This window comes from Ursus americanus, chromosome 2 (assembly GCF_024610735.1).
Source record: "Ursus americanus isolate L20-20 chromosome 2, mUrsAme1.1.p, whole genome shotgun sequence".
NCBI classification, from domain to species: Eukaryota; Metazoa; Chordata; class Mammalia; order Carnivora; family Ursidae; genus Ursus; species Ursus americanus.
The window spans coordinates 64,586,794-64,613,377 of NC_142128.1; the positions used below are offsets into that span (position 1 = coordinate 64,586,794).

The window sequence follows — 26,584 nt, forward strand, 5'->3', positions numbered from 1 at the left end:
TGTGTTTCAGTCTGCTGTCTGTGTAGTGCGCTGGAGGTGGTAGCTTGCCAAGAATTACCTCTCCCATTGTTACAGTCCTGTGGGACCCAGAAAGGCAAGCCCCTCTGGCCACTAGAGCCAGGAGATCAAGGAGCGTCCCCTATGTGGACTGAGCATGCTTGCCAGCTATAGCAAGGCAGCAGGAGAAGGCAGGGTTGGGACACGCCCGCTGGCTTTTATTGGGGCCACAGGAGAGCACTGGGCTGGAGTGCTCCCGCAGGTGTTATCAAGGTGGAGAGAAAGTGTAAAAAAGGCACCTGCCATCACCTCCATCATGGAAAGAGTCCCAACAGACCTCTGCCCCTCAGGTAGATGCTTTAAGATTAGCAAATGAATCTCCTTCTCATACATCTAAGTGTTTCTCAAACTGTTCCTTTCACAATGGCCCCCGGGGGCAGTGAGTCTGGGTGCCAGCTCTTTAAGGAAAGTATCTCAGGGTGGCTCAGTCAGTTAAGGGTCTGCCTTTGGCTCAGGTCAAGATCCCAGGGTCCTGAGATTGAGCCCCACATCAGGCTTTCTGCTGAACAGGGAGTCTGCTTCTCCCTCTCTCTCTGCCTGCTGCTCCCCTTGCTTGTGCTCTCTCTCTCTTTCTCTCTGTCAAATAAATAAATAAAATCTTTTTTTTTTAATATCTCCGTTCTCTAACAGCCCACTGGGTCTCCTGGATGTGAGACCCGTTGGTTTTCAAATCCAGATGTTTTTGGGGCTCATCTTTCTTTTGCAGGTCCCAGAGTTTGGGGTGCTGATCTGGGACAAAATCCTCTCTCTCCTCAAGGAGAAGCTCTGGATTTGGGAGATCCCACCTGATTGTGTGTAACCCTACCGAGGGTGGGATTTTGTCCATCCTGGGTCTCTGAATCTCCTACCCATCTCCATGTGGCCCTTTTACTGTTTGCTGTGAAGGAGCTATTCAGCTAAGTTTTCAGGTCTTTTTCAGAGGAAAGTGTTCCATATGTAACTGTGTGTCTCTGGGAGGAGATGAGGTCAATTTCTTCGTATACATTTGTCCTCACACTCGATTTGTGCACATTGATTTTATACTCTGACACTATACTAAGTTGCACTATCAATTTTAGGTACTGTTTTTTTGTTTTGTTTTGTTTTTTAATGATTTTTTATTATATTATGTTAGTCACCATACAGTACATCCCCGGTTTCCAATGTAAGGCTCGATGATTCATTAGTTGCATATAACACCCAGTGCACCATGCAATACGTGCCCTCCTTACTACCCATCACCGGTCTATTCCATTCCCCCACCCCCCTCCCCTCTGAGGCCCTCAGTTTGTTTCTCCAAGTCCATAGTCTCTCATGTTTCATTCCCCCTTCTGATTACCCACCCTTTCTTTATCCCTTTCTTCCCCTACTGATCATCCTAGTTCTTATGTTCCATAGATGAGAGAAATCATATGATAGTTGTCTTTCTCTGCTTGACTTATTTCACTTAGCATTATCTCCTCCAGTGCCGTCCATATTGCAGCAAATGTTGAGAATTCGTTCTTTCTGATAGCTGAGTAATATTCCATTGTATATATGGACCACAACTTCTTAATCCAGTCATCCGTTGAAGGGCATCTCAGTACCTTTCACGATTTAGCTATTGTGGACATTGCTGCTATGAACATTGGGGTGCATATGGCCCTTCTCTTCACTACGTCTGTATCTTTGGGGTAAACACCCAGTAGTGCAATGGCTGGATCATAGGGTAGCTCAATTTTTAACTTTTGAAGGGACCTCCACACTGTTTTCCAGAGTGGCTGTACCAACTTGCATTCCCACCAACAATGTAGGAGGGATCCCCTTTCTCCACATCCTCTCCAACAATTGTTGTTTCTTGCCTTGTCTATTTTTGCCATTCTAACTGGCATAAGGTGGTATCTCAGTGTGGTTTTGATTTGAATTTCCCTGATGGCTAATGATTTTGAACATTTTTTCATGTGTCTGTTAGCCATTTGTATGTCTTCATTGAAAAAGTGTTCATATCTTCTGCCCATTTTTTGATTTGTTTATTTGTTTCTCGTGTATTGAGTTTGAGAAGTTCTTTGTAGATCTTGGATACCAGTCCTTTATCTGTAGTGTCATTTGCAAATATATTCTCCCATTCCGTGGGCTGACTCTTAGTTTTTTTGACTGTTTCCTTCGCTGTGCGGAAGCTTTTTATTTGGATGAAGTCCCATAAGTTCATTTTATCTTTTGTTTCTCTTGCCTTTGGGGATGTGTCATGAAAAAGGTTGCTGCCTATGTTCTCCTCTAGAATTTTGATGGATTCCTGTCTCACATAGAGGTCTTTCATCCATTTGGAGTTTATTTTTGTGTATGGTGTGAGAGAGTGGTCAAGTTTCATTCTTTTGCATGTAGCTGTCCAATTTTCCCAGCACCATTTATTGAAGAGACTGTCTTTTTCCCACTGGATGTTTTTTCCTGCTTTATCAAATATTAGTTGCCCAAAGAGCCGAGGGTCCATTTCTGGGTTCTCTATTCTGTTCCATTGGTCTTTTTTGTGCCAGTACCATGCTGTCTTTGTGATCACAGCTTTGTAGTACAGCTCGAAATCCGGCATTGTGATGCCCCCAGCTTTGTTTTTCCTTTTCAGCAGTTCCTTGGAGATTCAGGGCCTTTTCTGTTTCCATACAAATTTAAGGACTATTTGTTCCAGTTCTTTGAAAAATGTCCTCGGTATTTTGATCGGGATAGCATTGAAAGTGTAGATTGCTCTGGGTAGCATGGACATTTTAACTATGTTAATTCTTCAAATCCATGAGCATGGAATATCTTTCCACCTTTTTATGTCTTCCTCAATGTCTTTCAAGAGTGATTTATAGTTTCTAGAATATAGGTCCTTTATGTCTCTGGTAAAGTTAATTCCAAGGTAACGTAGGGTTTTTGGTGCTATTGTAAATGGAATGGATTCCCTAATTTCTCTTTCTTCAGTCTCGTTATTCGTGTATAGAAATGCAACTGATTTCTGAGCATTGATTTTGTATCCTGCCACATTACTGAATTGCTCTATAACTTCTAATAGTTTGGGAGTGGATTCTTTTGGGTTTTCCATATAGAGTATCATGTCATCTGCGAAGAGAGACATTTTGACTTCTTCTTTGCCAATTTGGATACCTTTGATCCCTTTTTGTCGTCTGATTGCTGTTGCAAGGACTTCTAGTACTATGTTGAATAAAAGTGGCGAGAGTGGGCATCCTTGTCGAGTTCCTGATCTTAAGGGAAAGGCTTCCAGCTTTTCCCCATTGAGAATAATATTTGCAGTAGGCTTTTCATAGATGGCTTTTATGAGATTGAGAAATGAACCCTCTATTCCTACACTCTGAAGGGTTTTAATCAGGAAAGGATGCTGTATTTTGTCAAATGCTTTTTTCAGCATCAATTGAGAGGATCATATGGTTCCTGAGTCTTTTCTTTTTTTTTTTTTTAATAATGATTTTTTTATTATATTATGTTAGTCACCATACAGTACATCCCCGGTTTTCGATGTAAGGCTCGATGATTCATTAGTTGTGTATAACACCCAGTGCACCATGCAATATGTGCCCTCCTTACTACCCATCACCAGCCTATCCCATTCCCCCACACCCCTCCCCTCTGTAGCCCTCAGTTTGTTTCTCATAGTCCATAGTCTCTCATGTTTCATTCCCCCTTCTGATTACCCACCCTTTCTTTATCCCTTTCTTCCCCTACTGATCATTCTAGTTCTTATGTTCCATAGATGAGAGAAATCATATGATAGTTGTCTTTCTCTGCTTGACTTATTTCACTTAGCATTATCTCCTCCAGTGCCGTCCATGTTGTAGCAAATGTTGAGAACTCATTCTTTCTGATAGCTGAGTAATATTCCATTGTATATATGGACCACAACTTCTTAATCCAGTCATCTGTTGCAGGGCATCTCGGCTCCTTCCACGATTTAGCTATTGTGGACATTGCTGCTATGAACATTGGGGTGCATATGGCCCTTCTCTTCACTACGTCTGTATCTTTGGGGTAAACACCCAGTAGTGCAATGGCTGGATCATAGGGTAGCTCAATTTTTAACTTTTGAAGGGACCTCCACACTGTTTTCCAGAGTGGCTGTACCAACTTGCATTCCCACCAACAATGTAGGAGGGATCCCCTTTCTCCACATCCTCTCCAACAATTGTTGTTTCTTGCCTTGTCTATTTTTGCCATTCTAACTGGCGTAAGGTGGTATCTCAGTGTGGTTTTGATTTGAATTTCCTTGATGGCTAATGATTTTGAATATTTTTTCATGTGTCTGTTAGCCATTTGTATGTCTTCATTGGAAAAGTGTCTGTTCATATCTTCTGCCCATTTTTTTTTTTAAGATTTTATTTTATTTATTTATTTGACAGAGATAGAGACAGCCAGCTAGAGAGGGAACACAAGCAGGGGGAGTGGGAGAGGAAGAAGCAGGCTCACAGCAGAGGAGCCTGATGTGGGGCTCGATCCCATAACGCCGGGATCACGCCCTGAGCCGAAGGCAGACGCTTAACCGCTGTGCCACCCAGGCGCCCCTCTTCTGCCCATTTTTTGATTTGTTTATTTGTTTCTCATGTATTGAGTTTGAGAAGTTCTTTGTAGATCTTGGATACCAGTCCTTTATCTGTAGTGTCATTTGCAAATATCTTCTCCCATTCCGTGGGCTGCCTCTTAGTTTTTCTGACTTTTTCCTTGGCTGTGCAGAAACTTTTAATCTTGATGAAGTCCCATAAATTCATTTTATCTTTTGTTTCTCTTGCCTTTGGGGATGTATCATGAAAAAGGTTGCTTTGGCCGATGTCGTAGAGGTTGCTGCCTATGTTCTCCTCTAGAATTTTGATGGATTCCTGTCTCACATCGAGGTCTTTCATCCATTTGGAGTTTATTTTTGTGTATGGTATGAGAGAGTGGTCAAGTTTCATTCTTTTGCATGTAGCTGTCCAATTTTCCCAGCACCATTTATTGAAGAGACTGTCTTTTTCCCACCGGATGTTCTTTCCTGCTTTATCAAATATTAGTTGTCCAAAGAGCCGAGGGTCCATTTCTGAGCTCTCTATTCTGTTCCATTGGTCTAGGTGTCTGTTTTTGTGCCAGTACCATGCTGTCTTTGTGATCACAGCTTTGTAGTACAGCTCGAAATCCGGCATTGTGAAGCCCCCAGCTTTGTTTTTCCTTTTCAACAGTTCCTTGGAGATTCGGGGTCTTTTCTGGTTCCATACAAATTTAAGGACTATTTGTTCCAGTTCTTTGAAAAACGTTCTCGGTATTTTGATCGGGATAGCATTGAAAGTGTAGATTGCTCTGGGTAGCATGGACATTTTAACTATGTTAATTCTTCCGATCCATGAGCATGGAATATCTTTCCATCTTTTTATGTCTTCCTCAATGTCTTTTAAGAGTGATTTATAGTTTCTAGAATAAAGGTCCTTTATATCTCTGGTTAAGTTAATTCCAAGGTAACATATGGTTTTTGGTGCTATTGTAAATGGAATGGATTCCCTAATTTCTCTTTCTTCGTTCTCATTATTCGTGTACAGAAATGCAACTGATTTCTGAGCATTGATTTTGTATCCCGCCACGTTACTGAATTGCTCTATAACTTCTAATAGTTTGGGAGTGGCTTCTTTTGGGTTTTCCATATAGAGTATCATGTCATCTGCGAAGAGAGACATTTTGACTTCTTCTTTGCCGATTTGAATACCTTTGATCCCTTTTTGTTGTCTGATTGCTGTTGCAAGGACTTCTAGTACTATGTTGAATAATAGTGGCGAGAGTGGGCATCCTTCTCGTGTTCCTGATCTTAAGGGAAAGGCTTCCAGCTTTTCCCCATTGAGAATAATATTTGCAGTAGGCTTTTCATAGATGGCTTTTATGAGATTGAGAAATGTACCTTCTATTCCTACACTCTGAAGGGTTTTAATCAGGAAAGGATGCTGTATTTTGTCAAATGCTTTTTTGGCATCGATTGAGAGGATCATATGGTTCTTGAGTCTTTTCTTGTTGATATGATGTATCACGCTGATTGATTTGCGAATATTGAACCACGCTTGCATCCCAGGTATGAATCCCACTTGATTGTGGTGGATAATCCTTTTAATGAACTGTTGGATTCTATTAGCAAGTATCTTGTTGAGGATTTTGGCGTCCATATTCATTAGAGAAATCGGTCTGTAGTTCTCCTTTTTGAGGGGGTCTTTGCCTGGTTTGGGGATCAAGGTAATATTGGCCTCATAGAATGAGTTTGGTAGCTTTCCTTCTGTTTCTATTTTTTGAAATAGCTTTAGGAGAATAGGTATTATTTCTTCTTTGAATGTTTTCCCCAGGAAAACCGTCCGGGCCTGGAGTTTTGTTATTTGGAAGGTTGTTTATCACTGACTCAATTTCTTCATAATAATTGGCCTGTTTAAGAAATCAATTTCTTCCTGTTTCAATCTTGGTAGTTTATAGGTTTCCAGGAAGGATTCCATGTCTTCCAGATTGCATAGTTTATTGGCATACAGCTGCTGATAAAAATTTCAATAGTCCTTCCAATTTCAATGGTGTTGGTCGTGACCTCTCCTTTTTCATTCATAATTTTAATAATTTGGGTCCTTTCTCTTTTCTTTTGGATAAGTCTTGCCAGTGGTCTGTCAATTTTATTGATTCTCTCAAAGAACCAGCTTCTAGTCCTGCTGATCTGCTCTACTGTACTTCTGGTTTCTGATTGATTGATTTCTGCTCTAATTTTGGTCAACTGCTTCCTCTTGAGTGGATTAGGCCTGTCCCTCTGTTGCTGTTCCAGCTTCTTGAGGTGAGAATATAAAAACTGCATTTTAGATTTTTCTATTCTTTTGAGTGAGGCTTGGATGGCTATGTATTTCCCCCTTAGGACTGCCTTTGCAGTATCCCATAGGTTTTGGACTGTTGTATTTTCATTCTCATTGGTCTCCATAAATTGTTTAATTTGATTTTTGATTTCCTGGTTTATCGAGTCATTCCTGAGCAGGATGGTTCTTAGTCTCCAAGTGTTTGAGTTTCTTCCAAATTTTTCCTTGTGGTTGAGTTCCAATTTCAGAGCATTGTGGTCTGAGAATATGCAGGGGATAATTTCAATCTTTTGGTATCGGTTGAGACCTGTTTTGTGTCCCAGAACATGGTCTATTCTTGAGAATGTTCCATGGGCATTAGAATAGAATGAGTATTCTTTGGTTTTGGGGTGTAGTGTTCTATATATATCTATGAGGTCCAACTCGTCGAGTATGGCATTCAAAGCCTTTGATTCTTTGCTTAGTTTTTGCCAGGGTGTTCTGTCTATTTCTGATAGTGGAGTGTTGAGGTCCCCTACTATTAATGTATTTTTATCTATATGTCTCTTTATTCTGGTTAAGAGTTGGCTTGTGTATCTTGCTGCTCCCCTGTTGGGGGCATATATATTTATAATTGTCATATCCACTTGTTGAATACTTCCTTTAGAATAATATAGTGCCCTTCTGCGTCTCTAACTATAGTCTCTAGTTTAAAATCCAATCGATCTGATATGAGAATTGCTACCCCAGCTTTCTTTTGAGGTCCATTTGCATGAAAGATGATACTCCATCCCCTTACTCTCAGTCTGAATGCATCTTTGGGTTCGAAATGAGTCTCTTGTAGATAGCAAATGGATGGGTCATTTCTTTTTATCCAATCTGCAACCCTGTGGCATCTTGTGGGAAGGTTCATACCATTCACATTAGCACTAAGAACTGAGATATGATTTTAATGATGCCATGTTGCCAGTAAAGTCTTTGTTTGTATTGGTTGTGACTTTCTTTTCTGTATCACTCTTGGGGCCTTTTTACCTTTATAGAACCCCCCATAATATCTCCTGTAGGGCTGGTTTCATGGTTACAAAATTGGTTAATGATTGGCAATTCTGGAATGTCTTTATTTCTCCATCAATTCTGAATGACAGCCTTGCTGGATAAAGGATCCTTGGCTGCATGTTTTTCTCTGAAAGAGCTTTAAAAATGCCCCCCCAACCCTTTCTCTCATTCCAGGTCTGTGTAGACAAGTCTGACGTAATTCTGATGCCTTTGCCTTGGTACGTGAGAAATTTCTTTGCCCTGGCCGCTTTCAATACTGTATCCTTGGATCTAATATTTGCGAATTACACTATGATGTGACGTGGTGTAGGTTTGTCGTGGTTGAGCTTGGGAGGGGCCCTCTCTGCCTCTTGGACACGAATGTTTCCCTCGCTAGATTAGGGAAGTTTTCAGCTACAATTTGTTCAAATATCTCTTCTAGACCTCTGTTTTTCTCCACCCCCTCGGGGATGCCGATGATTCTAACATTGGATCGTTTCATTGAGTCAGTAATCTCCAGTAACCTACATTCGTGGGCGTGGATTTTTTTAAGACCAGCTTCTATTTTCGTTTTTTACTCTATTAACCCATCCTCCAATTCACTAACCCGTTTCTCTGCTTCGGTGACCCTGGCCGTCAGAGCCTCTCGTTTTGCCTGCATTTGGCTCATAGAATTTTTAATTTCTGTCAGATTCACTCTCATTTCTGTCCTTAGGGATTCTATATTCTCAGTAACCTTTTCGTTAATACTTTTTTCAATTCTAGTCATCATTTTTACCATTGTTACTCTGAATTCCATTTCTGATAATTTGGTTAGATCCATATCCATTATTTCTGTGGCAGAGGCCACAGACTCACTGTCTTTTCTTTGCTGGGGGGCGGGAGCTTCTCCTTCTTGTCATTCTGATGAGGAGAGGTTGCGGGGTTGTCCAGAGCCCAAATTATTGACTGGGTCCCAGGCCGTGCCCCTTGTTTTATAGGGATCTTAGGGATGTGGGCTTCTTCTTTAAAGATTTTATTTATTTATTTACATCTGACACCTAGGCACCAAGGCTGCTGAGTCCCACAATGGAGTAGAAAGCAGATTCCAAACTTGTGAAAGGGCGGTCCAATGAGGCTTTCATTCTCTCCACATCTGGCTTGGTGAGGTAGTGAGTGGGCGTCAGAGCCTGGGTGCTGGCTATGATTGTCAGGGCCAACAGGAAGACAGTGCTTGAACCCAGCGACGCCATTCCTCCGAGCAGGTCCCACCAGCCATTTTAGGTACTGTTTTGTAGATCTTTTGCAATTTTTTGTAAGCAATTGTATCATTAAGAATACAAGATTTTATTTTTGCTGCTCCATTTTTATTTTTTTATCTTATCGCACTGACTAGGACCTTTGGTAAACTGTTGAAAAGACATGATGAAAACATACATCTTTGACCTATTCTTGATCACTGGGAGAGGGCATTCAACATTTTACCACAAGTATAATATCAACTTAAGATTTTTGTAGATGCCCCTTATCAGTTTAGGGAAAATTCCTTCTATTCTTACTTCTATCCTTCCTTCTGTTCTTACTTCATCATAAAATTTCATGATCAACCAATGTTGAATGTTTTTAAATGCTTTTTATGTATCTCTTGATATAATAATATAACTTTCTTAATTCTGTTAATACAGTGATATTATATCTTATATACTTAATATCTTATATACTTAATATCGCAGTTTTTGGATATAGCAAATCTCTCCTCCCTAGAGTTAACTCTACTAGGTGGTGACATGTTAGTCTTTCTATATTTTCATGTACTCAATTTGCTGATGTTATTTCAAAGAGTTTTGCATCTATATTCATGGGGAATATTAATCTATAGTTACTTTTTCTTTTAATGCCTCTCCCAAGTTTTGTTATTAGGATTATCATAGCCTCATATAATGAATTGAGGACTGCTCTTTGCTTCTCTGTTTTCTGAAAGTATTTATGTACTATAATTATTACACATATTATTAATTTATTATATTTAGGTCCTGTTTTGTAGATCTGTTGCAATTTTCTGTAAGCAATTGTTTCATTGATTGTATCAAATGATTGATAGACATCACCTGTAAAGTCATGGATATATAGTTTGCCTTTTTGGAACTTTTTCTTGATGAAGAATTCAATTTTTTTAATAAGTAGTGAAATATTCAGATTTTCTTATTGTCTTTTGTCAAGGCAAGGAAGTTGTATTTTTGAAGAAGTATCTCTATTTTATCTAATTTTTGAAATTGATTGGTTTATAATTGTTTCTAATAGTCACTTAATATTCTATTTTCATTTTAATTATATGGTTTCTTTGTTGGTATCACTTTTTTCATTCCTGACATTGATAGTTATTTCTGTCTTTCATCTTGATTATTCTTCCTGGGTTTTTTTCCTTCAGTTTTATTAATATTTCCAAATAACCATTTTTAACACTTAATTTTTTGCATTTACTCTCTCTTCTATTTTTTAACCTTATGAACATTCGCTATTTTTTCGGTTTTCTTTTTCTATTTGTCTTTCTCAATTTCCTCTCTTCTGTGGACTTAACTGTTATTTTCATTCTAATTACTTTCATTTTACTTTCATTTTTTCATTCTGTAAGGTAGAAAATTAAAATGTGGATTTAAATCATAGTACTTTTTAAAGATAAACTCCATTTTTCCTTTTAAATACTGCTGTAGCAGTCTCAAAATTTTTATATACATTTCATTTTCATGGAATGCCATGTGAAATGTTTTCTAATATTCCATGTGATTTCTTCTTTGACTTGTCAGTTATTTAGAATTTTGTTGTTTAATTTCCAAATATTCAATTTTTCCTATATAGATTTATTCTCTTTTAAAACTTTTTTGTGTTATGATTGTTATACAAAGAATTGCAAAAAAAAATACAGAATAACTTTCAAAACATAAAAATAAAATAAAATACAAATAATAAAATAAAATACAAAAATACAAAAAAGCTTTTATAAAAAGCCATAAACAGAAGACTTGCATAATAATAATTCTGCCTTTAGGGAAATTTAATTGCTAGACCAAACGTGCTAGGCAAAATGTATCAGAGAAAGTAAAATTAAGATTATTGGGACAAAAATGGTCAAACATCAGATACAGAAGAAACTCAATCCTTGTCAATGCACTGAAAAAAATATGCCAAGATATTTAGAACAAATAAGAAAAAAAATTTGATTAAATATAAAATACTTCTACACTTTGAAAATATGAGAAATAGAAAATATGAGATAGAAATAGGAAATATTAGTAAGCATGAATGAAGTGTATTCAGTCAAATATTTCTTTGAATTGACTACAAAGTCTTGGGTAACTGAAAGGACTTATAAGACTTCCCAGCATACACTCTCGTAAGGCCTTTAATGAAATAAAAGCACCACAGGAGAAAGCATAATCAGGGAATCATAGGGAGGTCCAAAAGCCTCCAGGTAGAGCCATCCAGAGTCTTCCTCAGTTGAACAGGACACATTTGTCTTCAGATTATGAGCTGTCACGATACATGTGAGGTATCTCAGTTCTCCAGTAGCTCAAACACAAGTTTGCGGGGGAATCTTGTGTCCTTTGCTGGTCATGCAACAGCCGCCAGGCTGTCTAATCTGTTCAACAGGGTCCATTTCATTAGCCTATCTCTTAGCAGTGTAGGCAAGCTAGTAAACAGTACCTCCACAGAGTTTTGAACTTTAAACAACACACTATAAATCATTAGTGACCATATGTAATTCTTATCTTAGCCAAGATTCTGTATCAAATAATTGATCATTAACTACATGTAATTCTTCCTCTGGCTAATTAGCTCCCATTCCACATCTTGTGAGGGTTTTAATCCAATCACAATACATTTGATTATAGATATCTGTCAACAAGATCCTGACATCACTATTTATTTAGTGCCTCTTACTGAGTGGACAATTCAGTTAGAACATCCTAATGGTTAGAAATAATTAAAAATAAATTTTACATAGATTATGCAAGATTTATCACAGAAAGAAGAAGAAGATACTACAAGTTAGATGGTGTGAATATAAACCACGTGTGATATATTAAAGTGGTCTACAAGGTAAAGAGTATAACATATTAAGTATAGAACATAATGTCATTATTTGATTATTAATGATACATTATTATTGAGTTTTCTGTTTATCTTTTTAATATGTTTAACTTATGATTTTTAATCAAGAAATCTAATTTTAATATTTTTAGAAGTTAGAGCACAGTCATGCCCCCCCTCCACCTCAGATTCCCAATGCTCAAAATATGACAACGACGGTGAATTATCAGGATGGAGAAAAAGTATCTGTTGTCTGTCAAGACAATTATATAATTCAGGATGCAGAAGAAATTGTGTGCAAAGATGGAAGATGGCAGTCAATACCACGCTGTGCTGGTCAGTAGCACATAACTTGCTTTATAACATTCTTTCAAATGAGGTTAATACTCACCTGTGCTTTGTGTAAAGGAGCAAAGTGAAGACCTTTCTCTGTATCTATTTCACTTTACCTTGAAACAGTAAATTACAAACTAAGTATACAGATCAGTCAGCATTCTTTCACTTCTACTGTGAAATGAACAGACAAAAACGTTGGATTATTGTGCAAATACCAAGAAAATTTCTGTTTACGCCTATTTTACTCCTCATGATGAACAGGACAAGAATGAAGGGACATAGTGAAGAAGTAGATAACAGCACAGATTTTATGGAGACATACATGCTTGCAAGTTTCAAATGTTTTTCAGTTTTTCATTAATTTAATTTGTTCAAATTATCCTTCTTTTAAAATCCAAATGGTATTGTATTGCATTTTTCAATTTAACCATTGTATCTATACTTGACCTTTTGATCTCTGTCCTTCATACAGAAAAACTCCGGTGTCTTCAACCACCTCATATAGAACATGGAACCATTAAATCATCTGAATTTTCAGAAGTAGAAGAAACATTGAAACCTAAGCTTTACCCACATGGCAGCAAATTAAGTTACACTTGTGAGGATGGTTTCAGGATATCTGAAAACGATGAGATAACGTGCCAGATGGGAAAATGGAGTTCTCTACCCCGCTGTGTAGGTGAGGACAGTATGCAAACTAAAATTCTGGTTTCAATTTTCAATACAATCCATTAAACATAATTGTCATCAAAGTCATGAGGAAGAATCCTTTAGGTTTCTAAATATCTACAATCATTTATATCTAAATATCTAAAATCATTTATATAATTATGTACTTTACCAAACAATTTTCACATAATCAAATCTATCCCATTTTTGTTAATTTTATTGATTCATTATAGAATCACTTTTAATTCTGGTAGTTGTTTAATTAAACTAGATGTGTAGTGCAATTGAACCTACCTATTTATATAGGTATGCCTCTTCATAATCCTACCTATTTATATAAGTTGTACTGTTTATGTTGCCATCAGTTTTTGTTTGTTTGTTTGTTTGTTTGTTTTTCCTATAATGTCCTCCTGATTTCTTACAATATATGGTCCTTATCTTAAGATGATTAATTTTCAATGCTCTTCTTTTTCTTATTCACTATATTGGTTTAAGAACCACTGATAGTCTCTTTCATAAATATATTGACACTTTTATTTTTAATTTTTTAATTTTTATTATCTTTTAAGTTTTCATTTAAATTCCAGTTAGATAACATACACTGTAATATTAGTTTCAGTGGTACAATGTAGTGATTCAACACTTCCATACAACACCAGGTGCTCATCACAAGTGCCCCCCCTTAATCCCTTTCACCTATTTCACGCATTCCCCCAACCACCTCCCCTCTGGTAACCATCAATTTGTTCTCTCTGTTAAGAGTCTATTTCTTGATTTGCCTCTCTCTCTCTTTTTTTGCTCATTTACTTTGTTTCTTGAATTCCACATGAGTGAGATCATGTAGCATTTGTCTTCCTCTGATTTATTTGCCTTAGCATTATACTCTCTAGCTCCATCCAAGTCATTGCAACTGGCAAGATTTCATTCTTTTTTTATGGCTGAGTAATAGACTTACTACCTTTTCTTCATCCATTCATCTATCAATGGACATTTGGGCTGCTTCCATATCTTGGCTATGGTAAATAATGCTGCTATAAACATCAGGGTACATGTATCCCTTTGAATTAGTATTTTTGCATGCTTTCGGTAAATACCCATTGGTGCAATTGCTGGTTCATTAAGTTGCTCTATTTTTAACTTTTTGAGGAACCTCCATACTGTTCTTGAGAGTGACTGCACCAGTTTGCATTCCTACCAACAGTGCAAGAGGGTTCCCCTTTCTCTGCATACTTACCAACACCTGTTGTTTCTTGTGGGTTTCTTTTTTTTTTTTTTTTAGCCGTTCTGACAAGTGTGAGGTGGTATCTCATTGATGTTTTAATTTGTATTTCCCTAATGATGAGTGATCGGTATCTTTCCATGTGTGTTGGCCATCTGTAGTCTTCTTTGGAAAAATATCTATTCATGTCTTCTGCCCATTTTTAACTGGCTTATTCATTTTTCGGGTGCTGAGTTTTATAAGTTCTTTGTATATTTTGGATACTAACCCTTTATCAAATATGTCATTTGTAAATATCTTCTCCCATTCCATAGGCTACCTTTTAGTTTTGTTGATTGTTTCCTTCTCTGTGTAGAAGCTTTTTATTTTGATGTAGTCTCAATAATTTATTTATGCTTTTGTTTCCGTTGCCTCAGGAGACATAACTAGAAAGAAGTTGCTACACCTGATAATATATTAAGATTTTTAGTTTCAAGTTTTTGCTCAGGTTGCCAGCTGGACACACATCAGAGTGGTGGTTTTAGGAAGCATTTATGCACCTTCTCTGTGTTATGATTGTAGCTCCTGTGTTATCATTTCTTTTCAAATAATACTGCCAAATATGGCAACCAATACATAAAAGTAAATTCAGAGTTAATGAAACATGGAGTCATGCTTTCATTTTTTTTTTTTTTAGGGCTCCCTTGCGCACCACCAGAATATGTGGTTCCACATAGTATTCCACCTCCCAAATCAGGCACTTACCAGTATGGAGAAGAAATAGTGTACGAATGTGCGGAAGGTTTTGGGATTAATGGATCTGCATCTATAAAATGTTTAGGAGGAAAATGGTCCCATCCACCAAAATGCATAAGTATAGTGTATTTAATTTTACTCTAAGGTTAATCAATATTCTTAATTTAGAGCATAAATGGTATAACTATGAAACTAGGCAGTAATTCTAGAATTTAACAAGGTATCTCTGGAAAGTTGTGGAGTCTGCTAGAGAATTAATAACCCTAGTAGTAATAAAGTGTGACAGCGGAAGCCAAATTATTTCACTTTCATGTTGCTTTGTGTGCACGTTGGACAACCTCTGATACATGTCCTCAGACGCCTCATCTCTGTTCCTGGATAACAGCTGGTCCCTGCTCAGCAATCTCATCATTACTCAATTTACTGTTAGTTTATCAGTTATCTCCCTATAAGTATATAGTTTTCCAAGATAGCTGACATAAATAAAAGTAACAGATTTTGACAGAAGCACAAAATACAAATACATACGTAATGTAGGTGGCTTGTATGGGAAAAAGAAATTGAACGGAAGAAGTGTGACATCAAGCAGTACATGTATCCCTATCTTTTCAGGTTTCCCACATAATCATCCCCATGTTTTACGTTCAACAAACACAGGACTTTTCTTTTTTTTTTTTTTTTTTTTTTTTTTTTTTTTTTATTAATAACGATTTTTTATTATATTATGTTAGTCACCATACAGTACATCCCCGGTTTTCGATGTAAGGCTCGATGATTCATTAGTTGCAAACACAGGACTTTTCAATATAATTAACCCAAAAGACTTCTAACACAGTTTTTCAACTTATAAGAAAAATTGAATACAGTGCTCATTGGTTGATGGGTACCTGTTATTCTACATTATAGTTATTGGTCATCATGTATTTTAAAAGATTTACCAAGCAAGTACGTATTCTTTTTCTTTCAGAAACGGACTGTGTTGGCTTACCTGACTTTGGTAATGCCATACCCATAGGCCTGATGAAGGAATCATATAGGTCAGAAGAAAAAGTGACTTATACATGTCCAAAATATTACGAATTGGATGGACCCAATTTTATACAGTGTATTAAGAGCCAATGGATAGGAAAGCCAATATGCAAAGGTACTTCAATAAAATTTTAGAATGTATTCATCAAAATGCCTTAAGTAATACAATACAGAATTCTCTCCAACATCATTTAAACAATGGACATAGATAATTTTGGGGGCCAGGTCAAAGAAGGTTTATGCTTTAACATAAAGGGATGAAATTGTGTACTCACTGGTTAATCTTAAAGCCCAGTGGTTCTCAAACTATGGTGTCTGGAATAGAAGCATCAGCGTCTTCCGGGAAATTGTTAGAAATGCAAATGCAAATTAACTGGCTCACTCAGACCTGTGGAGTCAAAAACTCTGGGGCTACTACCCTGAAAGTGTCTTAACAATTCCCAAGAGATTCGAGCTGTACTCCCGTTTAGGAACCATAGCTATAGCCTATTATACTTTACATTCACCTGAATCTCACTGGTGAATTGTACATTACTCCTTGAAATGTCCTTAAGCATTTGCAAAATATATATATGTGTGTGTATGTGTGTATATATATATATATGTGTGTGTGTGTATGTACATATATAGATATATATACACATATTAAAGAGTGTTTTTATAAATTATACATTTATTTTTCTGTTATTTTTCCACATCTCCTGTTTGGATCCTCAGTTAATCATCTTTCCTTCAACTATAGTCTGCTTCAAAGTATGTTAATTCCATTTATTCTCTAAGGAAGTGCCTACTGTGTTTCTAAGGGCCTAAAATTACATTCATGAGCAGGATGATTGCAAGCCAATTTCTGACATCAAAAACAATCTTTTTATTATGATTTTCTTGTGGTTTATAAATTCATTTTGAATTTATATAATTTGTAACGTTAATTTTACTTAAAAAGGGAAATGTCCAGAAAATCTCTCATTTTCATAGCTTTACTCTTTTCAAAAGATATTGCTTTATCTCCTTTTCTTCAATCTTATATGTAAATTTCTTAAAATTGGCACTCTTTCATGACAGGTTAACTGTTGATTTTAAATCCCCCTTGGGGTATATATGGAATACCGTTCCTTGATTTGATACTCAAAATGATCATTACATTACAGATGCTACTTTTTTCTTTCTACTCAGATAGTTCCTGTGAGAAGCCACCCAAAGTGAAAAATGCTATCATACTAAGTGAGAAGCTTAGTTATCTACCTGGTCAGACTGCACGTTATGAATGCAACAAACCTTTTGACTGGTTTGGGGAAGTAGAAGTGACATGTTTAAATGGGACCTGGACAGAACCACCTAAGTGTGCAGCTAAAGTATCTTATTTCCCCTCAAGTTTTAGAGAATATATTAGGGACTAAATATGTCAATACAAATATATACTGGTATAGTTCTTATGGAATCTTTTTTTTATCTCAAATAAAATGATGGTGCTTAAAATCCAATTTTTTCTTCTTGTGGACTGCATAGTGATATTATATATTTACTTTGTGAAAGATTTGGCTAGATTACAACTTTGGAATCATGGAAAATTCTCTAATTTTTTTTTAAGAGAGAGAGGGAGAGCGTGAGTGTAAGCAGTGGGGGGAGGAGCAGAGGGGAGGGAGAGAGAGAATCTTTAGCAGACTCCATGCTGAGCATGGAGGCCAACGTGGGGCTTGATCTCAGGACCCTGAGAGCATGACCTGAGCAGAAATCAAGAGTCGGACGCTTAATCAACTGAGCCACCCAGAAAATTCTCTATCTTAAGCATTAAGACACTCAGTTATTTCCTGAGGAATAAATGTATTAAAGATATGTTTAGGGTGGGGGCTGGGTGGCTCAGCCAGTTGAGCATCAGACTCTTGATTTCGGGTCAGGTCATGATCTCAGGGTCCTGTTTTGGGTTCCACACTCATAAGGAGTCTGCTTGTCCTTCCTCTGGTCCTCCCCCCACTCTATCTCTCTCTCAAATAAATAAATCTTTTTAAAAAAATGATATGTTGAGGACATCTGACAGCCCTATGAAATTTCACTTTGAGACGCACAATGAGCAGCTGGGGCATGTTCATGGAACGTAATATAAATTTGGGCTTCTTCAGCATGTGGATTATATAAAGGGAAGTTACTAGCTGAGCTCAACCAGGGAATCAGTGTATATAGATAAAAAGTCTGAGAACTTAGTCATAGGACACTCTAGTATTTAGTGTTTAGGAAATAAGAGGAGCCAACAGAAGAGCTTTTATAGCCACTTGTTTTTCAAATCAACTTGCCTGGCATAGGTATTTTCCAGTCTTTTACTTTCAGCCCATCTATGTTTTCTTGTTGAAGTTAGTTTCTTTTAGTTGCCACATACTTGGCTCTTGTTTATGTGTCCACTCTGTCATTTTCAGTGTTTTACTGAAGTATTTAAGCCATTTATACTTAAAGTAATTATTAATAGATTAGGGTCTGTGTCAGCCATTTGATTATTTGTCTTGCATTGCTTTTTTCCTCTGTTTCTCACTCCAATTTTTTTTTTATTTTGCCATTCCTGTGGATTTTCAGATCATTTCAAAATAATTTTATTTTGATATGTCTTTATTGTTTTGGAGTATATCTCTTTGTATAGCTTTATCTGTGCTTACTCAAGGTATTAAGATGCACATGTATAGCTTGTCACTCCCTCTTCCCCACCTGGTTTTGACATTTTACCACTTCAAGTGAAATGAGGAAACCTTACTTCCACTTAGGTCCATTCACCCTCACCATATTTTATTTTATTATTTTATTTTATTTTATTTATTTATATACTGATAGAGAAAGAGAGAGAGAGGGAGGGGAGTGGCAGAGGGAGAGGGAGAGAAAAGATCTTAAGCACACTCCATGCCAAGCTCAGAGCCTGACACAGGGCTCAGACTCACAACCCTAAGATCATGATCTGAGCTAAAGTCAATAGTGGACGCTTAACCAACTCACTGAGCCACCCTGGCACCCCTACCTTCCTCACATTTCAAATAAATGTCTTAAGTATTTCTTCTACATATATTGAGCAAAATATCAAATGATATAATGTTGCACAAACATCAAACCTAACAAAGTCCTTAGGAAAAAGAGAGTCCATTAAATTTACCTTTATTTTCCTAGTCTATTTTTTTTTCCTTCATGAAGTTTCAATCCTCGTGCTGTTATCTTTTCCCTGATATTTGAAGAATTCCTTTAGCAATTATTTCAAGATAGATCTGCTGGTGATAAATGCTCTGCTTTCCTTTGTCTCAGAATATCTTCTTTTCTCCCTAAAACCCTAAAGGATAGAACCACGGGATATAACCCTCAGGGCTGACAGTTCTTCTCTTCTAGCACTTGAAAAATGTCACTTCGTTCCGGCTTGATGGTCAGACATGAGAAGCCCACTGACATTTGAATCCTTTTTCCCTTATATATATGCCAATTTCTATGTAGCTGCTTTTGAGACTTTTTTTCTTTTTCTTTAGTTTTCCTCAGTTTGATTGTGACATATCTTGCCATGAATTTCTTTGGGTTGGTCCTGTTTGGCTTTTTCAATATGAATGTTTATGCCTTCTGCGCAATTTGTGAAATTTTCAGTCAGTATTTTTGGAAGTTTTTTTGGTTTAGTTTTCAGTCTATTTTCAAAGTGAGTAGTTTATATTCTATATTCAAGTTTATTTATCCTTCTGTATTCTGTAATCCATGATTGAGCCCAGCCAGTGAGGTTTTTTTTTTTTAATTCCATTATTAGACTTTTCAGTTCTATAATTCCCACTGGATTTTTAAAAACCATCATCAAATAATTCCAATATCTGTGTCATCTCAATGTTGTGATCTGTTGATTATCTTTTCTCTTTTGATAGTTTCCGGGTCTTTGGTATGATGAGTGATTTTCAACTGTATTCTAGACATTCCGGGTGTTTTGTTTTAAGACTCTGGATTTCATTGAAATCTCTTATTTATCAGGCCTTCATTACAGTAGAGAGCAAGTCCAGGTTTCCCACTTGGCCTCCACTGACACCGTGGAAAGTAAAGAGATGTCTTGTTCCCTCACTGTGGGTAGGAGTCTAGGCTCCTCACTTAACCTCTGTTGATCACTGTTGGTCTCTGATCAGCATGGGAAGAGGGTTGGTCAAGGTTTCTTCAATGACGTCTCTCAGGAGTAATTCAAGTATTGTAAAAATATATACATATTTCTGTCTTGCTAGAATACTCCTTTCTTGAGCCTTTGGCCAAAGAGAACAGGCAATTCTTGGGGCTTTTTTTCCCCCTGAGATTGATATCATTTCTGGGTTCCAATCTTCTTCAGTGCCCAGTCCAGGATCCGTAGAAGGCAACATGAAAATCCAAACAACTCACTGCAGTATAATTCCTTGAAAACCAAGACCTCTGATCAGATCGATGTCTTCTCTACATCTTTCACAATCTCATTTGTTGGTTTTTATAATATGTTCAGGATTTTTAGTGATATTGAACAGAAGGAATAAGCAGAAAGGTTTCTACCTCATCATGTCCAGAACAGGAAGCCAGCAATTCCCTTTCCCATTATACAAATGTGTAATTCTTTGACTTTAAAGAAGTTGATGTTCCTTTTGTAATAAAAATGAAAATCAATAAATAATGATTAAAGATCCAATAGACACTGCAGTATGTTGTATGTAACAAGAAAGTTTCTTTGTTTCTATTAGCTATCCCTCCATTCAGTATTTATTTTTCAGAGAGAGAGCACAAGTAGGGGGAGATGCAGGCAGAGGGAGAAGCAGGCTCCCTGCTGAGCAAGGAGTCTGAAGTGGGTCTCGATCCCAGGACCCCGGGATCACGACCCGAGCAGAAGGCAGATGCTTAACCGACTGAGCCACCCAGGCATCCCAAATAAAATCTTTAAAAAAAAATAAATAAAATGAAATAAAATTTCTTCAAAGAATCATTTCTCTCAGCAGGAATCACAGGTCTTAATATTGCATATTGTGCTATATTTTTATTAGATTTATTTCAACCTGTTTTTCTTTGGTCTTTCAATAAATCAAATAAATATTTTTTTAGATTCTAAAGGAAAATGTGGACCTCCTCCACCTATTGACAATGGAGACATTACCTCATTCCCATTACAAGTATATGCTCCAGGATCAACAGTAGAGTACGAATGCCAGGCCTTCTACGCACTTGAGGGACAAAGGACCATAACATGCAGACATGGACAGTGGTCATCACCACCAAAATGCTTAGGTAAATATTTCAATATTCTCATGGATCTTGGGAAAATCAGTATAATAGATATTTTGCTGTTATTAATAGAATTTTCATGGATTAACAAACACTTGTTGAATGCTGACTACCAAATACTAATGTGTGAAGAAATAAAGTTGGAAAAAAAAAACTCTTGTTCAAACAAAAGATCCTTTAATGAAAAGACTCAATTTCTTCATATTAAAATTGACATTATGGGGGCGCCTGTGTAGCGCAGTCGTTAAGCATCTGCCTTCGGCTCAGGGCGTGATCCTGGCATTTCGGGATCGAGTCCCACATCGGGCTCCTCGGCTGGGAGCCTGCTTCTTCCTCTCCCACTCCCCAGCTGTGTTCCCTCTCTCGCTGGCTGTCTCTCCGTCACATAAATAAATAAAATCTTTTAAAAAATAATAAAATAAAATAAAATTGACATTATGAATCTTTGATTATAACATTTAATTATCACACCTTAAGCATAGTCCCTCATTTTACATGACTAATCATTTAAAGTGATTTAAATAGACACAATGGATTTTCAATGAATTGGTTTGGAAAAGATTTTGAAAACAAAGCCCTGGATCGATGTTGAAGATTCTACTTGAAAGTCTGAAATCCTGTTTTCAATGTTTTATGTGTTTTTTTTTTTATATTCAGAGACCTGTACAGTATCAGAAGACATCATGAGAACACATAATATACGATTACGATGGTCTTATGAGAAAAAACTTTATTCTAGATCAGAGGATATCATTGAATTTGTTTGTACGTATGGATATCGTAAAAAGACCCCACAGCATACATTCCGAGTCACCTGTCGGGAAGGGAAACTGACCTATCCTGTTTGTGGATAAAACAATGGTAAAGATGAGTCCTAAAATTAAAATACGTACATTTATTCAGAACTTTTCATTATCAATTCAATTCTCAGTTTATTTTGTCAAGTATTGTGTAACTCATTTATATTCACAAATCAGAATCTGTATTAAATATTATGTGGATGATGTAATTATAATCAGAGAGATGAATAAATCACTTCTTAAAAGCATCTCATTAAAACGTGGCAAACCAAAATGCTTTGTGTCCTACTTATAAAATACCTACGGCAAGAAATAGGATTCAATCCCTACAGTGCCTACTTGTATCCATCTTTCCCTCTGACTTTCTCAAAGCTCTTTCTGTAACTTCTGGGGCTGCCTGAACTCTCCATTTCAGAGGAAATGGGAGAAATGCTTTTCTCCATCTTTAAGATAATTTTACTTCAAAAATATATAAAAACCTAACTCTGTCATACCTATGTTAGTAATAAGATGTAAGTAGTTATTATTTACTTTTGTTTATCTACTAAATGATGAAATGCAAGATCTTCGACAAGATGGCTATCTAGCACACATAAAAATTCAAACAAATCATAAAGAGAAATTAGAATCTAACTGGGTACATCACTGTCATAATATAACATGAAAAGTGACCAAAAAATTCGATATCAAGTATAAACACACACACATGCACACAATACACGCACACACAGCGTATGCTTTGATCATGGCATAAATGTTTATAGAACAGAGAATGTCAGGAAGTACAATGAAATATTTATAACTACAGTTGAATTTAGAGATGCTAGGGGTAAGAGTTGGTGGTTAAGTCCTTAATGCTCACTTGTATTTTCCATGTTTTCTATCTTTAATATGTATCACCTTGGAACCACAATAAAGGTGGTTATTTTAATGGGGTGCCTGGCTGGTTCAGCCAGTGGAGTGTGCTCGCAATCTCCGGGTCATGAGTTCAAGCCCCACGTTGGGTGTAGAGATTACTTAAATATGTAAATAAACATTTTTAAAAATAAAATAAATAAAAAGATATATTAAAAGTAAGACGATATATGTTGAGAATTATGAGGCCCTCTTTGGTAATCATCTTCAAATCTAATGACATCATGATTTTGCTGCTATGCAGAGTTTTGGAAACATTCAACCACAAGAGTCTAAATATGATTTTTATGTTCATACATTTCAAACAACATAATTAGTTTAAATCAGTTGACCATAAACATTTTTAACTTCTACAAAAACATGAAAACTTTAAGATGAAAATAAAGATATAATTAAGGTAAAAACATTTTAAGGTGATATCTTGTTACTTCATTTTCATCAAATCAAGTGGCATTCTTCGAATGAGAAACCTGGCTCTCTCTAATGGAGTCCATTTAGCTAAATCTGAGTCACAGGTGACAGCCAGTTATCTCACGTTTAAAGGGCATTGTTAACAATTGGCACATTATCTTTGCTGTTAATATTGGTATATACACTACTTTTTAAAACCTTTCACCTAATGCTTGTGAAATCTATTTATGATACTTAACCTGTAATCAATATAATCTATAACTAATCATTTTCATTGCTGGCTGCAAAACAGTGATTTTTAAGATGAATTCTATTCTTTTTCTGCACTCGTTAATTGTCATTTTTGTGTGAAGATGAGTGTTGATGTGCCAACTCCTTAAGACTTTTACCTAAAATAATTAGGTAAATCTTAATTTTTGCTCTTTAATTTCCAATTTTTGGAATAAGGATTTGATGATAGTGACCTGTGACCTTATTTATTCAATTTGTCACAAACAATTATAGTCATTATTCTTTAAACCTCAAATTATCCTGGTCAATAATTTGGGCTCTGGACAACCCCACAACCTCTCCTCATCAGAATGACGAGAAGGAGAAGTCCCCACCAGCAAAGAAAAGACAATGAGTCTGTGGCCTCTGCCACAGAAGTAATGGATGTGGATATAACCAAATTATCAGAAATAGAGTTCAGAGTAACAATGGTCAAGATGATGTGCAGACTTGAAAAAAGTATTAACGAAAATGTTAATGAGAATATAGAATCTCTAAGGGCGGAAATGAGAGTGAATCAGGCAGAAATTAAAAATTCTATGAATCAAGTGCAGTCAAAACTAGAGGCTCTGAAGACCTGGGTGAATGAGGCAGAAGAACATATCAGCGAATTGGAGGATGGGTTAGTAGAAGAGAAAGCTGAAATAGAAACGTGGCTCAAAAAAATCCAATCTCAAGAATGTAGGTTACGGGATATTACTGACTCAATGAAACGTTCCAATGTCAGAATCATTGGCATCCCCGAGGGGGTGGAGAAAAACAGAGGTCTAGAAGAGATATTTGAACAAATTTTAGCTGAAAACTTCCCTAATCTAGCAAAGGAAATAAGGTTTCGTGTCCAAGAGGCAGAAAAGGACACCTCCCAAGCTCAACCACGACAAACCTACACCACGTCACATCATAGTGCAATTCGCAAATATTAGATCCAAGGATACAGTATTGAAAGAGGCCAGGGAAAAGAAATTTCTCACGTACCAAGGCAAAGGCATCAGAATCACGTCAGACCTGTCTACACAGACCTGCAATGAGAGAAAGGGTTGGGGGGGAAGGCATTTTAAAGCTCTTTCAGAGAAAAACATGCAGCCAAGGATCCTTTATCCAGCAAGGCTGTCATTCAGAATTGATGGAGAAATAAAGACATTCCAGAATCGCCAGTCATTGACCAATTTCTTAGCCACGAAACCAGCCCTACAGGAGATATTAAGGGGGGTTCTATAAAAGTAAAAAGCCCCCAAGAGTGATACAGAACAGAAAGTCACAATCGATAGAAACAAAGACTTTACAGGCAACATGGCATCATTAAAATCATATCTCTCAATAATCAGTCTCAATGTAAATGGCCTAAATGCTCCCATAAAGCACCACAGGGTTGCAGATTGGATAAACAGACATGACCCATCCATTTGCTGTCTACAAGAGACTCATTTTGAACCTAAAGATACATCCAGACTGAAAGTAAAGAGATGGAATACCATCTTTCATGCCAATGGACCTCAAAAGAAAGCTGGGGTAGCAATTCTTATATGAGACAGATTGGATTTTAAACTAAAGACTATAGTTAGAGATACAGAAGGGCACTATATTATTCTTAAAGGATGTATCCAACAAGTGGATATGACAATTATAAATATATATGCACCCAACAGGGGAGCAGCAAGATACACAAGCCAACTCTTAACCAGAATAAAGAGACATATAGATAAAAATACATTAATAGTAGGGAACCTCCACACTCCACTATCAGAAATAGACAGAGCACATAATCAGAAAATCGACAAACAAACAAGAGCTTTGAATGCCATACTAGACAAGTTGGACCTCATAGACATATATAGAACACTACACCCTAGAATCAAAGAAAACTCATTCTATTCTAATGCCCATGGAACATTCTCAAGAATAGACCATGTTCTGGGTCACAAAACAGGTCTCAACTGATACCAAAAGACTGAAATTATTCCCTGCATATTCTCAGACCACAACGCTTTGAAATTGGGACTCAACCACAAGGAAAACTTTGGAAGAAACTCAAACTTGGAGACTAAGAACGATCCTGCTCAAGAATGATTTGATAAACCAGGAAATCAAAAATCAAATGACACAACTTATGGAGACCAATGAGAATGAAAACACAACGGTCCAAAACCTATGGGACACTGCAAAGGCAGTCCTAAGGGGAAAATACATAGCCATCCAAGCCTCACTCAAAAGAATAGAAAAATCTAAAATGCAGTTTTTATATTCTCACCTCAGGAAGCTGGAACAGCAACAGAGGGACAGGCCTAATCCACGCACAAGAAAGCAGTTGATCAAGATTAGAGCAGAAATCAATGAATTAGAAACCAGGAGTACAGTAGAGCAGATCAACAGGACTAGAACCTGGTTCTTTGAGAGAATCAATAAAATTGACAGACCACTGGCAAGAGTTATCCAAAAGAATAGAGAAAGGACCCAAATTCATAAAATTATGAATGAAAAGGGAGAGGTCACAACCAACACCAATGAAATTGGAAGGATTGTTAGAAACTTTTATCAACAGCTTTATGCCAATAAATTAAGCAATCTGGAAGAGATGGAGGACTTCCTGGAAACCTATAAACTCCCAAGACTGAAACAGGAAGAAATCAATTTTTTGAACAGGCCAATTAGTTATGAAGAGATTGAAACAGTGATAAACAACCTTCCAAAAAACAAAACTCCAGGCCTGGACAGTTTTCCTGGGGAATTCTACCAAACATTCAAAGAAGAAATAATACCTATTCTCCTAAAGCTATTTCAAAAAATAGAAACAGAAGGAAAACTACCAAACTCATTCTAGGAGGCCAATATTACCTTGATCCCCAAACCAGGCAAAGACCCCCTCAAAAAGGAGAATTACAGACCGATTTCCCTAATGAATATGGATGCCAAAATCCTCAACAAGATCCTGGCTAATAGAATCCAACAGTACATTAAAAGGATTATCCATCATGACCAAGTGGGATTCATCCCTGGGATGCAAGCGTGGTTCAACATTCACAAAACTATCAGTGTCATAAATTTTATCCAGAAGCAAAAAG

At 36.8% G+C, this 26,584-nt stretch overlaps 1 protein-coding gene across 1 annotated transcript in view; it reads left to right on the forward strand.

Moving 5' to 3' along the window:
• Positions 1–22,203, forward strand: part of LOC123785638 (complement factor H-like) — a 51,357-nt gene extending 29,154 nt beyond the window's left edge. The window contains 9 exon segments of the mRNA XM_087856503.1: positions 12,068–12,087; positions 12,089–12,251; positions 12,724–12,930; positions 14,816–14,992; positions 15,842–16,018; positions 17,077–17,246; positions 20,398–20,401; positions 20,950–21,132; positions 21,787–22,203. Of these exon segments, the coding sequence (XP_087712629.1) occupies positions 12,068–12,087; positions 12,089–12,251; positions 12,724–12,930; positions 14,816–14,992; positions 15,842–16,018; positions 17,077–17,246; positions 20,398–20,401; positions 20,950–21,132; positions 21,787–21,983 (1,298 nt within the window). The 3' untranslated portion in view covers positions 21,984–22,203.
• The last annotated feature ends 4,381 nt before the right edge of the window (positions 22,204–26,584 follow it).